This window comes from Crocodylus siamensis, chromosome 12 (assembly GCF_052110815.1).
Source record: "Crocodylus siamensis isolate JL-2025a chromosome 12, ASM5211081v1, whole genome shotgun sequence".
NCBI classification, from domain to species: domain Eukaryota; kingdom Metazoa; phylum Chordata; order Crocodylia; family Crocodylidae; genus Crocodylus; species Crocodylus siamensis.
This window is the reverse complement of record NC_143406.1, coordinates 8989076-9003276: the sequence shown is the minus strand read 5'-3', so window position 1 is coordinate 9003276 and position 14201 is coordinate 8989076. Positions and strand designations below refer to the sequence as shown.

Here is a 14201-nt window from a genome sequence, read left to right as displayed (position 1 = left end):
GCTCTTTCTCAGGGGAAATGCTTAGCCTGTCAGTAGACTGATGAAACATTGCTGTGTGCGTCTAATACCAGCAGCGCCCCGTTTGCAGTGGGGATACCAAAAATGCCAGTCCGAGGGGTTCTGCATTTTCAGCCTCAGCAATAGCGAACGTGTCTAGCTCAGGTCCCCGTTGGAAGCCCAGCGATGCACCGTTGAGCCACCAGGGGGTGATCTCCTCGGTTACGGCTTGGAAGAATTAATGTTTTTTCAGCTTATTCTATTTGAAGAAAACAGATTGCAGACTGAGCAGCCTTCAAATAAGATGTGCCCATTCCCCCTCCCTGCCTCTTCATCTTCCCTGGCAACGTCAGGCCGGGGACTGCAGTAACATGCCGACGGGTAGCAGGGCTGGTAGCCATCCACCAAGCATGCTTGCAAAGAACCAGAGGTGTTCACCAACTCCTATTTACTTTCCTCCAGCTTTAAAAAGTCAGCTTTTTACATTTGATTTTCTTCCACTGCTTTTTATTCCTTCTACCCCCCCACCCCCTTTTTTTTTTTTGATCTGTGCACCAGCTTCTGATGTGCCACTGCAGGCTGTCCTTAGATCAGGTTTCTTGGCGTGCTGTTGACTTTATCTCGCTTACCGGATCACATTTCTGTTGCCATACACCGTGTGATCGCAGCCTCCCCACAGCTTTTCAACAATTAGTAATTGAGCAGGAAGTGTGTGTTCATTACAATAGCCTTTTGATTTTGATTTTACAATCACGCAGTGTTTAGCACAGAGCGGAGGCGGGGGAGGCACTTCTCTGAAACACATTTTTGACAGAGAGAAGTCTGTTGTTTCAGCCACTTGGCTATTTGTCAGCAGTTCTCAGACTTCCCTCTTGTGTTGGTTGCTTGGCAACCTGGGGCTGGAGCAATCACACCGTGGCCAGTGCATTTCCAAGAGCAGGTTGGTGGATGATTTATCGGCGGGGCTGCGAGCGCGGTGAGCCCAAGAGGCAGGAACGGACCTTTTAACGGGAGCCGACATGAAACATGAAGGCCAGGAGAGAGGCAGGCTCAAGAGCATTGTCTGGGGAGGCGCGATGAAAATACCCCGAGTTGATAAATAGAGGGTCCGCAATTAGAGCAAAATAAATGCTCTTCATTTAGAGATGATTGATTTTTTTTTTTTTTTTTTTTTGTGGTCGGTGTTTTGTTTGTTCTTTTGAGGTGTAACGTTTCTCGTCTAAGATTTCATATGGAAAAGAGGTGCGCGCAGCAGGGAATGAATAAGCGCTTTGGAAACCGCTTTGGGTGCATCTCGGCGTGAAATCTCTCTCCCTGTAAAAATAGCCTCCCTGAAACACTGATGGTACAATCAAGCTCGGGCTAGCACATAAGGTTAGCCGTGCCCTGACAGCCCCTGAGCCCACGGGTGACGGACTAGTTTCCCTTCTTTGCCAGCCTTGGAAGAGCCTTGCAGCCATTGTGTCGCCTTCAATATCATGTTCTCTTTCAAACGGACTTTCCGGTTGATCCTTCGCGTTATGTAGGGGGAAAGGAGGGGAAATTTACCAACTGGCATTTGAGGAGTTCGCCCTGCGGCCAAGCGAAAGCCCTTTCCCCTCTACCCACTGCCTCCAATGAAATATGCATTCTGAAATTTGGATAACCTTTAGCAAAACGCCCCGCTATAATTTCTTGTGCTAGGAGGTGAGGCTTTTCCCATTATAGTTCTAATGTGGGCCAAGTGGCAGATGAATAATCAGTGACAGGAGCAGCATTTTAGGCAGGAAGGAGCAGCAAGGGGATGATGAATTTGGCTTGACCTCTTAAATAGCAGCATAAATACTTTATTAAAAATTCTAAATAAATGTGTTTGCAACTGGTAATCCCACTCTGCATGCGGTCTCATTTAGCCAACTGTGTATGCAAATGTGCTATTAATGTGTTTGCGTTCAGTATAAATATACAAATCTAATCTGTTTATATATGTAATTTACACACAGCTGTGCTCATGCTCACTTAATACCAATATTTTCAGCAGGCGAGAGGTATCATGGGAGATCTATTGTTCCAAACAAAAGCTTAACAGTACAGCACCGTGGAGGGGGCTCATTACCATCCCAGGATCCCCTGGCGTTCCCTTGAGGGAGTCTGCTTTAATGATTACCAGTCTGCGTGGATGGCTGTAGCTAGATGGAGCGCACAGACTCTGGAGGACCGGGATGCACCTTGTTTCTGCGCGGGACTTGTAGCACCAATTTTTCGCATTTACTGTTCAGGCAGGGTTTATTGCTTCACTTTGTTTAAGGCAAAATGCCCCTGGAAAATCGATCTTTTGAGGAGAGGAAGTTGATTGTTCAGTATCTTTAAACTCTATCATAGATGTCATTGTCTTCATTCTCTGTTTGCCAGAGGTATTTATATGACCCTGGAGGCACGGTGGATAATGTTGGTGGAATATTCCCTAGGGACTTCTAATGCTGTTTTAGGAGATTACCCTATCATGTGACGCAATTAAAATGCTAATATAAGTATATTTTTAAATTGTGACCTGTTCAAGAGATCTGTTAAGTATCAGTGAATGTGATAAAGTGATTTCTTTCTCTCTCTCTTTTTATTTTTTTTAGTGTACCATAGAGATCTACAGGCCAAATTCTGCCCTGGGATAGCCCCTCTCCCATTTATAGAAGTCAAGCAAAAAAAAATCAGTGGACTGGCACCCTTATGAATCGGGGCGAAATATAACCCAGCTCCATAATTTGCAAAATTTAGAACTAGGCCTAAACTGTTGTGCATGTTTCAAAAGTCAAGAGCAGAAATAGAGAAATGTTGGATTTTTTTTTTTTTTTTACTATACAATGATCTTCATTCCTGCCAGCAGTCCCCTCCTCTTCCTGTCCCTGCATGTATCCATGCACATACATGTGCTGGTGCCCCATCTTGAGCTAGGGTCTTGTGAAGTCTTCCGTGACATCATTACAAGCCACCAATACGTACACAAGCTTTACAAATGAATGCACAGCTCCTAAATTTCTGCGGTACAAGGAAATCTGTTTTGTAACATGATGAGAGAAGAAGTTTCGTGCACGTTATAGTTGTTGGTGTCCGCTTATTTTTAATGCTGGTGTAGAATTAAGTAGCGGCAGCTGGCCCCGCAAGCGTAGCTGATGTTTCCCCCCATGCTCTGTTCACTCTACTTAACTTGCCTGGGCTGCTTCTACTTAAAAGCACACCAAAGCATATTTGCTTGTCTTTACTCTGTGGCAATGCCTGTTGGAGACCAGAAGAAATGACAGAACTTCTGCACAGTGAACATCAGCTGAGCCCCCCTGTTGAGACAAGGGCTTGTAACAGTTTTCTGTGGCTTCCTAGCATACAATCCTGTGGACTCCAAGTCCTAGTCTTCATTGACTTGTGCTCGTGTTATCACTGTTCCAGCAGAAAAGAGAAAAAAGTTCCTCAAGACCTGACCTAGAGCCCAGCAAAACATCTTTGAGGGGATCACGGCAGGCATGGTGACTGGCATTCTTATAGGCATGCACAGCTTAGATGGCAAAACTGGGACTAGCCATCCCTAACTTGAGCATGGTTGGGGGTGGGAAGGTAGGGTGTAATGTTAAAAGCAAAGAGAAAGGAACAATGAAGGTTAAACATTTCCCCCTAAGATCTACTGCCACTGCTCTTGGCTAGCTGGAGATCTGTGCTCCTGCCTGCTCTGGTGGCATGGGCTATTGAATCGAGTATGAGGATGCTCAAAGGAGGCTTAAAAAATGCTCCTGTTAAATAAGCTCTGTGTGAGCATACTGTTAACCAGCGAAACACAGCAGGAGCCAGAGTATCTGATACTAAGAGTAAAATTCCTGCTTACTCGAAATTAAATTTTAAAAAAATATTAGACGGAGTTATGGTTACAACAGGAAACAATAAAACGAAGGGAGATCAGATGAGGTTGAAGCATATCCTGTCCTCCCAGCAGCAGGGCAAATTAAAGGGGCAATGCAAGGGCCTGAATGTGGATTTTTCTCGATTGGTTTCTTTTTCCCAATGACACAATGTTGTAAGGGGTCCCCGCGCAGGTTGGCTGTATGTGACGCTTCTTTCCTTGTCCTCAAGTACCATGGCATATTCTTTGCGCACTATTACCCTCAGCAAAGATATAGAGGATACATATTCTGGAAGGCCCAGAGTCATTTAGTGCAAGCCTCTTCTCCCCATCTCCCATCCTCATGTGCTTTCTCCAGCCTCAGTAGCCCGCTGGCACCTGCTGCCCATGCCAAAGTAGGGCAGTCTCAAGCCCCGTTACCTCCTTGATGGGACAGAGAGTGAGTCTCTCCACTTGCTGCTTCATCATGTGGCCTCACTGGGCTCCATGTCGGGAAGTTTCTTGTCCCAGCTGCTGATTCTCTGAGACACTTGCCCCCCTACTATATCCCCAACTCTACAGGTCAGCAGGACTGTGAGCAAGAGGGCCAGCTAAGGAGACGGGGGGGTGGGGGGGGGTTACTGGCAGGAGCATGGCAATGCCAGTCAAAACTGACTGCAAATAGTTGTCCTCAAGAGACCTTGCCTTTCAGTTGGCGTAGCCCAAGCTGGTGTGGGACCCTTCAGTGTTCCCAAAATAACTTATGTAAAATTGGCCTCTTGCGAGGTGAGAGCCTCCAGGGAACTACAGCCATTTATCCCTTAGGGCAGAGAAGAACACTGTACTTTTGCGGTACTTAAATTGTTTTCAATAGGACTCGCTGAGATTTCTAACTTGAGCAGGGTTTGGCCTTGCATTTAGAAAGTAAATTGATATCCTTTAGGATGAAAAAGGCTGTACAGAAATTTTGGATGCTTTGTGCTGCAGCAAGGTTTGCTTAGGTGAAAAACGTTACATACCTGATAACCCCAAGCTAAGATCTTCAGGTACGGGATTGTCTGGTCTCCTTTCGATGTAAACATCATTGGTATTTCTTTAGAAAAACAGTGTCAGCATTCTGGTTAGACAGCAGTACATGTGATACCATCCACCCTTCTTGGCAAATGTCTTTTATTTTTAATGTGTCCACATTAAATTCAGTTTATGTAAAAATACGGCCAAGCTCTTAATAAAATGTACCCTGCGTACTGAAATTCAGCCAAGGTGCATATACGATGTCTGCATGCTTAAGAAGTTATTGTTTTGGGCAATCCAGAAATGTGTTTCGCACACTAACAGGTTTTTGCAAATGCAGCTGGTCCATAATTCCTCTTTCAGACTAGGCAAAGCGGTGGGTTTCATTTTTCATCTTGTTAAATTGGTTTAAGAATTAAAAGATGGTTTTATGGGTTTTGTGTTTATACGCTGGTAACTGTTAAGACCATAAAACTTTTTTGCTGCTTGTTCTTGTGAAACCTGTTGGGGGCATAGTAAATGGAGATGACCAGGTTAGTTAGCAAAGGCTCGGAAAAACATCGCTTAAATGCTACTTGCTTATAGCAAAACTGGTTCACACTGAAACTTGTTATAACACCCCACATCCCCCCTATTGTCAGATGACCATAATTTAATGAAAAAAGTGTTGTTTGAGGCAGGAACTTTCTGTTCTTGGTCACAGTTGAGAGAGAAAACATTTCTGAAAGTGTGAGGGGAAAATCCTTTCATCTGTTCTTTGAGAAAATGGTTTTGGGGTGTGTGTGGGGGGGGGGGGTAGCTTTTGTGGCATGCTAGGGCATTTCTTTTCTTTTCCTTTTATCTAGGGAAAATTTTCCAAAAGTGGAAATAACATTTCAGTAGAGAATGGGTCACTTTCTAAGTTTGAGGTGAAAAAATAACTTGGATCTAAAACTGGCTAAAAAACTCACTACAAAATTGGTTCAGAAGGTATTTCTGAGCAAGTTAATGTTTCTGTAGAGTCTTAAAAGTTTGCATTTTTGAAATTCATAGGGTTTGCAACTGAATCTGTAAAATTAAATATACATGGGAAGATTGTTGCCATTTTGCATAATATGTTGTTGGGTTTATTGTACATTTTTAGACCTTGCACAGCCCAACCTGCTTCATGTTTATGCAGTAAACCAAAAACCCCAGCTGCCCTCAGTCCCAGGTTAAAATCTGGGGTGCTGATTTTCATCAGGCAGCAGCAAATTTTCCCTGCCAAGCTCTAATCCCTTGATAATAGAAACCCTGACGCATAACCTTAACTACAGCATCGTAATGGCATTATCATCACATTGATAAACATGCCATCTGAGCTCGGTTAGTCAGAACATAATGGCTTTGTGTATCTTGTCATGGTATTTGTTTCTTGGGATAAAATATGGGACCTACAAGTAACACATATGCAAACATTAACATGCTTGTTCCTAGTGCTTCCTTGGTTATTTATAGCCCCGTGTTTACACATTGTAGCAGGATACTGTGGAACCTAATAAATTACGTTGGGGGAGCTCAAATTATACAACGGCATTAGGAGACCTTGTGTTCTGACTAGTGAATAGCCATGGCAACCATTTCACAAAGCATATCTGTGTTGTCTATCCACCACAACTGACCCAGTAAGCCACCGAGGTTTCCTAATGCTACCGCGCAACAATAGGAAGAATTCTACTAAGGGTGCTTAGCCTTCATTTAGATCCTGCCGCACTCTTCATTTTCCAGGTGCTGTTCGAATGTTAATTGTGTAACGCATATAATTGTTGCGTGCATTCGATACAGAAGCTAAAATTTGCACGTTGCATTTTTAACCAAAAAAGGGGCAGAAGTATCAACGGTTTGTAAACCATTTTGCTCCAGATGCACCTTTTTTTCCTTCTTATCAAGACTCCTCCCTTGCCTCGGCACTTGTAGGATCAAGACTCGGGTCTCCATCGTTTTAAGACTTGTGTCTCCCATCATCTTAAGAGGCTCCCTCACTCCACCACTTACAAAATTCAGCATTCCCAAAGCAGTGGGGCAGCGTCTTGCGCTTTGTTTAAAAAAAACACATAGGAGCAATGGGTTATTCCTGACTTAGCGGTGAATTGAAAAAGTAGGCAAAGGCAGAACCTGTACAGAAAGAGTATATGGCCGTTTAAAAAACAAACAAACAAACGCTTAATTTGGCCCACAGCAGACTGGAGAGCAACAAGTTAAAGTCTAATTCAGTCCTTTTGGCAGCAAAATGTGCATTTCAGAATGGCCTTAACTGTGCGAGAATAGGGTAGGAATAGGAAAGTGGCTGCAGGTGGACAGGGAGCAGAGATGCAGTGTGAGCTGGCTAAAGGGACTAGAGCAGCGGGGCCTTGAGCTCATGGCACTACAGGCTAGACCAGGGGTGTGGAGATGGTCCGTGGGCTGGATCATACCTTGCATGGCCTTAGCTGCCCTTGGATGGGAGATTGGGATCTGGTGCCTGGCACCAAGCCCTCCCTGCCCTGGACTCCCAGTCCAGCACATGGGGCCCAGGGCTCCCCACAGGTCTGGAAATTTGGCAGTGGGGGGTGGTACCTACTGCTCCTCTACTGACAAATTTTTGGACCCATGGGGAGTCCTGCAGGCCTAATGACCCAGTGGTAGGGGCCAGACGTCGCCTGGGGGCCAGGGGCAGAGTACTGCTGGACGAGAGCAAGAGGAACAATTCAGCAAGTGAACTGAAGTAAAAACACTTAAATGTTGCTATTCTACAGGGTTTTTTTCCCCTCTCTCCTTTTATCTAAAATCTGGAGCTGTTTCATTTGCCCAAAGATAATTTAGAAGAAAAACATTTGGGTTTTTTTTGTTGTTTTTTTTGGGGGGGTGGGGGGGGTTGTTTTGCTTTGAGGTTTTTTGCTTCTGTTTGCACAGGGGTATTTTGTAGTTGTAGGATGTTCATGTGGATACAGAAATGATAGCACATCAGAACCAGAAGCCCACTCGCTCTTCTTTGTGTGGCACACAGACTGAACACCTGGCGCTGTCATGTTTAATGGGCAGCCACTGTTTTCATTTAATATGCACTATGGGGTGTTCTTTTTTTTTGGTTGCTTTTTTAGTCACTGCATGAGAAATATAAGGTGGTTTCAGTTTTGTTCAGCAGCAATCTGCTTATGGCAGGGAAACTGTAATTAAAATTAACCAGTTTGTTTTGGAAATGGGCACTGATGGGTAAATATGTATGTTAGCTATCTTGTGGCAACTTTTTGTCATAATTTTCAAGCCAGTGCAATCACCTAAGTCTGACCTGCATAATGTAAACTATGGCATTTCACCCAGTGATTTCTGCAGGTAACTTGTGGTTGAACTGGAACATCTCCTTTGGAAGGACATTCACTATTGATATCAAGACTGAAACTGTACTGTTCACCATGCCAATTCCCTTTAACAAGCATTGTGTCAGGTTGTGTGTTTCCGATGATTGAATGATGAAGCCATATCAGATCATAAGCGTGGACAAAGACGTGCATGGAACACAGAATAATTGGCAAGGTTTTTCAGAATGCCCCTAAACTCCAGACACGAATCCAGCTCCTGGAAACTGGGCATAGTCCACATTTCCATTCCTGATTAGGACTGCTGGTATCTACAAGTAAATGAGATCAACTTGGGACTGATGGAAAGTTTGATCAAAGTGGAGGGAAAATGTGGAAAAGTTGTTCTGGTAGTTTTGTTTTGTTTTTTTTAAGCATACGAAATTGCAGAGGTCAACTCTGAACTCCGTTTGGAAGTAGCTTTATCTTCTTCCTTGGTAGGAAAGCTCCACCTTTCATAAACAGAGAGTCATTTTGTTATACATCACAAGCAGGTAATGTGAATGGAGAATGTAATTCATCAGGCTTTGGGGCTTTAGGGTACAAGTATACTATATCCAAACCTTGCAAGTGGTGATTAAACACAACTGCTGAAATCTCTTCTTGCGCTTCAGAAAGGAGGCCAAGTCTATGATGGTATCTTTTGGTTCTGCCTCCAACATTGCTTATCTATTGAATCGTGGCGATTCTGTTAACCTAGCTATATTAAAATCCGCCCACTGTTGTGGAAAGGGTTGTATTTGGATTGGGGAAGGGCAGTGGATCAGATGGCTGAAGATTATGAGCCAACACTTGCTACTTGTATTGCGAGGCCCAGCTGATCCCTTGGAAGTCAGTTCCATTTTACAGATGGGTAAACTGAGGGTTCAGTGGTTATTTGCCAGGGGTCTCACAGCAAGTCATTGTTAAAATAAGGAGCAGAACCCAGCTTTTCTCTCTTCCAGCCCTGTACCACGGGCCAAGTTGCCGCAACATTTTACACTGGTCCTTCCCTTCTATAGGCAGAGGGTCCGGCTAGCAAAATGCAGCTGTTCAATGAATGCTCTTTGGAATGATTTTCTTCATGTTTTTATTTCTGTAAACTCATAATATGGACCTTCCCTTCGTACTCTGTTACCTGGTGCTGCAAAGGCAGCATACTCATGGTACAGCGTGCAGTAATGGTGATGTGAAAGTCCTTCCCGCCCCAGGGGCTGCCTGCGTATGATTTTGTTGGAAGCACAAAGTGCACTTTGGGTTAGATGCTGGCAGATGATACTGTGACTTGACTGATCTTCATCCCATGCAGTTGGTTATAGCGATGCGTTGCATTGCGCTGTGGGATAGAGGCGTGGGTGTTTCAGCGTTCTTTTCCTTCCATTACTCCTGCCATCTTTCTCTGCTGTAAAAGCATGTAACAACATAAGAAGCGTGGGCATGGTAGGGGAAATAAATGGGCCTTTGGCAACCGAGCAAAGCATTGCCGTTTTTGACAGTGCGAAGCGCCAGTGAGAGCAGTGGTCAGAGAAGCGCTCGGCAGTCACTCCTGGTGACATGCAATAGATGGTCTTGTCGGAAATCTGGTGATGGGTGGAGGCAGGTTTCTTCCTTTCACACCGATTCCTTGTTTAAGAGCCTGGATGCTTTTATTACTTCTTTCTCTTGCATTTTCACTGGCATGGCTGACCCAGTGGCTTAAAAGACATAGGGGCAAGTGAATCGGCTCGCTTACAGGAGTTTAATCCCAAAGTGCCAGTGGCTGATGGGTGACTCCTGCCTCTGCTTAGGTGGGTTTCCTAGCAATTGACCCATAGCATTTTCACTACCATGGAGGGTTGGGATTCGGGTGAGGTCGGTCCTACAGCATCACTGCACGCAGGGGCGTGGGAAGCAGGGCGGGTATGGAGATGAGCGGCATGATGCCCTGCTCAACCACGAAAGGCCGACTTCTCCTCCGTGCTCCCTTGCTGGGGTCACCTGCCCCCCCCAGTTATCTTTCCCGCTCGGTGCAGGGGGCTGGACCCGAGGATCTTCCGAGGACCCTGGCGGCCCGCGCGTCCCCTGCTCCCCGGCCTCTCGCCTAGCACGCTGCTGGGTGCTTCCACCAAGATTTGGCCTGGGACACCCTCTGCCTGGGCACTGCCTGAATGTCTCCCTCCCCGTAATCCGGACTCGATACCTTTTATTAGACCGCCTGGACTTTTTTCCACAAAAAACATAAAAGCGGGATCTCTTATCAGTCCCTTCCAGCCCCCGCCCCCCACGAACCCCACGGACGAAAAAAGTTGGGACGCTCCTTCTTGCACGCTTCTTCCCCCTGAGGGTTTCCTCCGCCGCCGCCGTGCGCCGGCGGCCGCGCCGCTGCGGGTGGCGCCTGGCGGCCGGGCCGGGGCCGGAGCGCGGGGCGGCGGATCCAGGCCGTCTCTTGCGGCGCGCCCGCGCCCCTGGCAGCTCCGCGCCGCTCGGCCCAGCACGGATCACATGTTAAGCCGCCGCCGCCGCCGCCGCCGCCTCCGCCTCCTCCCCCTTTTGTAGTGTCAGAGCCCGGAGTGACAACCCTCCTCCTCCTGCTCCGTGCATGGCACCTTCCCGCTCCGGACCTGTGGCTGCCGCCGCCCGAGCCAGGTCGCGCCTCCCCCGGCCGGTCCCCGCGGCGGGGGGGCATCCCCCAAAGGATTTCCTCGCACCTCTTTTTGGGGGGGGGGTCTGCCTTCACACCAGCTTGCAACGCTTTTATTATTATTATTTCCTCCCTCCCCCCGTGCGCAAGGAGTTTTGCACCCAGCCGGACAGCTCCCCCTGCCAGCACGGGCATCCTCCGCCCTTGCCTGCCTGGCTTTTCCCAGCCAGAAAGAGCTGGTCTTCTCCCTTATTTCTTTTTTTTTCCTGGGCAGGACCCGGCTGCACTCCTCCGGCCCCAGGGAGGTTTGGTGGCATCTCCAGGTCCTGTCCTTTTTTTTCTTTTCTTTTTTTCTTCCCCTCCCTGCCTTCTCCGCGTTCAGCTCCCAGAGCTGGAAGTTGGATTTTAGAAGCGAGCCCACTTAAGAGATTTGTTGGGGGGAGGTTGTATTCACTGGTTTTCTTTTCTGTTTTGGTGGCTTGATTTCTAAAGCCCGGTTTCTCTTCCATCTTAGTCTCCGGGTGCGTGCACATAGTCTCCCCCTTTTATCCACCATCCTGGAGCAAAGAACATTCCCCCCCCCCACCCCGCACTGTTGTGCTGATTAAGGAGATTTTTCTTTCTTTTTTTATTTTTTTCCCCCCCCCCCTCTCTGCTGATATCCGATTTTTTTCATTATCTTTTAACACAGAAACGCTTCATTAAGGGGCTGAGACAGTACGGAAAGAACTTCTTCAGAATCCGAAAGGAACTACTTCCCAATAAGGAGACTGTAAGTACGATTGCACTTTATGTAACTTGCCTTTTTTTTTTTTTTTTTTTTTTTCTTCCTCCCCTTCCTGCCACTTCTCGCTGTTTGATCTTATGAAACTGTTTCCTTTTAACCCTGAATCGAATCCCCGACTCAGATGTTTGGAAGAGAAGGCCACAGCTGACAAAGGTGACTGCAGTTTTTCAGAACTGCAGTTTTTAAGCATCGGGTATGGAAGAGGGTCTCTCGTAGCCTTGTTACTGGAAGGAGTCGGCCGGTGGTGGTTGGGGGGGGGCAGTATTTATAGAGGCTAAATCTAATTTTAAATACAGGCATTATGTTGGGATAATTCATTTATGTCACCAACTTAGGCTCAAATGGCAGCGGGTAATTAACAAAAGCCTAAATCAAAACAAAATCTAATTGAATCTGGAAGAAGGAGGTATGTGGCGGCTGCTTTTACGATCTGTAGGATTTAGTTGTTGCTGTTAACTCTTTGCGCTCCTGTAACATTCGGACAGCGAGTCTCTGACTCAAGTTGCTAAATTGATTTTCAGGCTCGTTGCTCCTTTCAGACTTCATAACAGTCCAGCGCAAAAAACCCTTGCAGGCGTTTGAGCAGGAAGTTAGCTGGGGACGGACCCTTTGAAAGAGCGCTTGGGAAGCTCGGGGAACAAGTTTTCCATTAGTCCTAATTGCCCCGCTTCTCTAGAAGCTTCGGTTTCCGTGCTGCAGGTGTCATTTAACTACTTGCAAGGTGGTGTTGGGAAGCAGCCTGCACTGTTGCCCTGAATTTATGATAGTACAGTGAAAATGGAGTTCGGTCTGCTATTTTTTCTGGGTGATAAAGAAAGGATTTGTATCTAAGTGGCACTTGCCATATTTCTGTAAACATCACCGGAAGAATATATCGTGTGCGTAACAACGTGGTGAGAGAGAGGAACATTGTCATTGCGAGTACTTCTGTTGTACATTGTGGGACTGCTCTAAGACATGGTTTCTTTTTACTCTCCTGAGAGGTGTGCCCGTGACATTTCTATTGTGAAATCCTAGTCCCTGATGAGTAAAAAAATTAATAACGCCACTCAAGGCAAAGAGAAAGGGGAAGGGGAAAATGTTTCTTGGGGAGTAGCTCAGTCTGTAGAGGCATTAACTGGTTTTCTGGGAATGTTAGGAAATACTTATTACTGTATCAGATGCAGTAACTAGATTTGGATTTGTCTGTGGGTCGAGATAACATATTAGAAAGGAGGTTGAAATTCTCTAAAACCTCACAGCATTTAACACGTCCAGCATGAAGTCTGCATAAACAGTTCTCCCTTTGGTTTTCTTCAAATTAACTCCCCGAAATTGTATTCAAGACAGATTAGCTTCTAGGGCAGAAAAGCTTTCTGCTTCAAGTGAAGTAATTGATTGTTCAGTCTATTTAAAAATATGCCTTAATTTCAGCTGCATCTGTTATGACATGTACTTTTAAAAATAACATGCATTCCTGCTTTCCTAAAGAGAAACAATTAGAGCAAAGAAGGAAAGACAGATGGAAGTCTGGAGAACCGGGGGCATGCATCTGACCCTGCTTTCCTGTGCTGTGCAGTCTGACTTGCTTTTGAACTTGAATTTCACAGACCTTGTGTCCTCTCTCAAAGTTCTGCAAAGTTGCAAGCTATGTGAAATTTGAGACAGGCCATCACTGTTCAAGCATTACATTTTTATTGTGTTAGGCCTAAACTTTTAGTACAGGGAAGATTAAGCATTAAGTCCAAGCAATTTGACGTAGCATGTAGATGGTATTGAGCAGGCTGTTTTAGCCCCTAGTGGTAACTGATCTACAAGTAACCTTTGACCTACGACAGATTGTTTAATCTGTGTTTCCTATTCCTGCCCACAGGTCTCCCTTCTGCTTTTTCAGTGCTTGGCCTTGCATGCCTTATTCAGGCAAAACTCTCAGTAGAAGTTCTGCCTGAGTAAAGAGTTCACGATCAAGCCCATATTAGCTAATGTTCGACTCCTTGAGTGTGCTGTTTTTCCCTTGGAGTGGAACAAGGACAACTGCCAGTCATACAGCTGCAGATTTAGGTCTGCGGTATCTTTCTTTCATCAGAAAGGGCTCCAGAGTCCTCTCTTGCTATTGTTCCCTTCCAGTATGAAATAACATGCCACTAACCCTGAAAATGTCTCTGCCAGTCCAGGCCACTAGACCACGATGAGGTATAGAGAACTATATGGGCAAGACAACTATGCTAGCCGTACCTGACTTCTGCAAGGCCTATTTTGAAAGGAGTTGGATCCATTCCTGAAGTGACCTGCCCCAGGTGAAAACAAGGTTACAGGTCCTACAAACTCCTAGTTTGTCAGAGCCGGTATCCCCGAGTCTTGGAGGATGAGGGCCAAGGTTTTCCCTTGACTGCTATGAAAGTTGTCATAAATCTTTGCTCATTAAAGTCTGCAAAACGGATTTGAAGGCAAACCTTCCTAGTATCATTCCTCTGTCACGTACACCCTCGTGGATGCCTGTGTTCAATTTGCCTGTAGAGCGAGAGACTTCCGGCTAGTGCCCATTCTGGTTTTTGTACAGACTCTGTAGTTGAATTATTCCAAGGGATAATTCAAATAAGGGAGAACTTACGGAAACCTTAAGGCCCCCTT

The 14201-nt window shown here is 45.9% G+C and overlaps 1 protein-coding gene across 9 annotated transcripts in view; it reads left to right on the top strand.

Annotated features, from left to right (window-relative positions):
* The window catches only part of RERE (arginine-glutamic acid dipeptide repeats), a 381891-nt gene that overhangs the window by 296354 nt on the left and 71336 nt on the right, over window positions 1–14201 (top strand). For 8 of the 9 annotated variants that reach the window (XM_090023239.1, XM_090023236.1, XM_090023237.1 and 5 more), the window contains one exon: window positions 11496–11576. The exons of the other annotated variant lie outside the window; for it this stretch is intronic. In XM_090023239.1, coding sequence (XP_089879365.1) covers window positions 11496–11576 — 81 coding nt within the window. The remainder of the gene's footprint in view (window positions 1–11495; window positions 11577–14201) is intronic. 9 annotated transcript variants of the gene reach the window in all.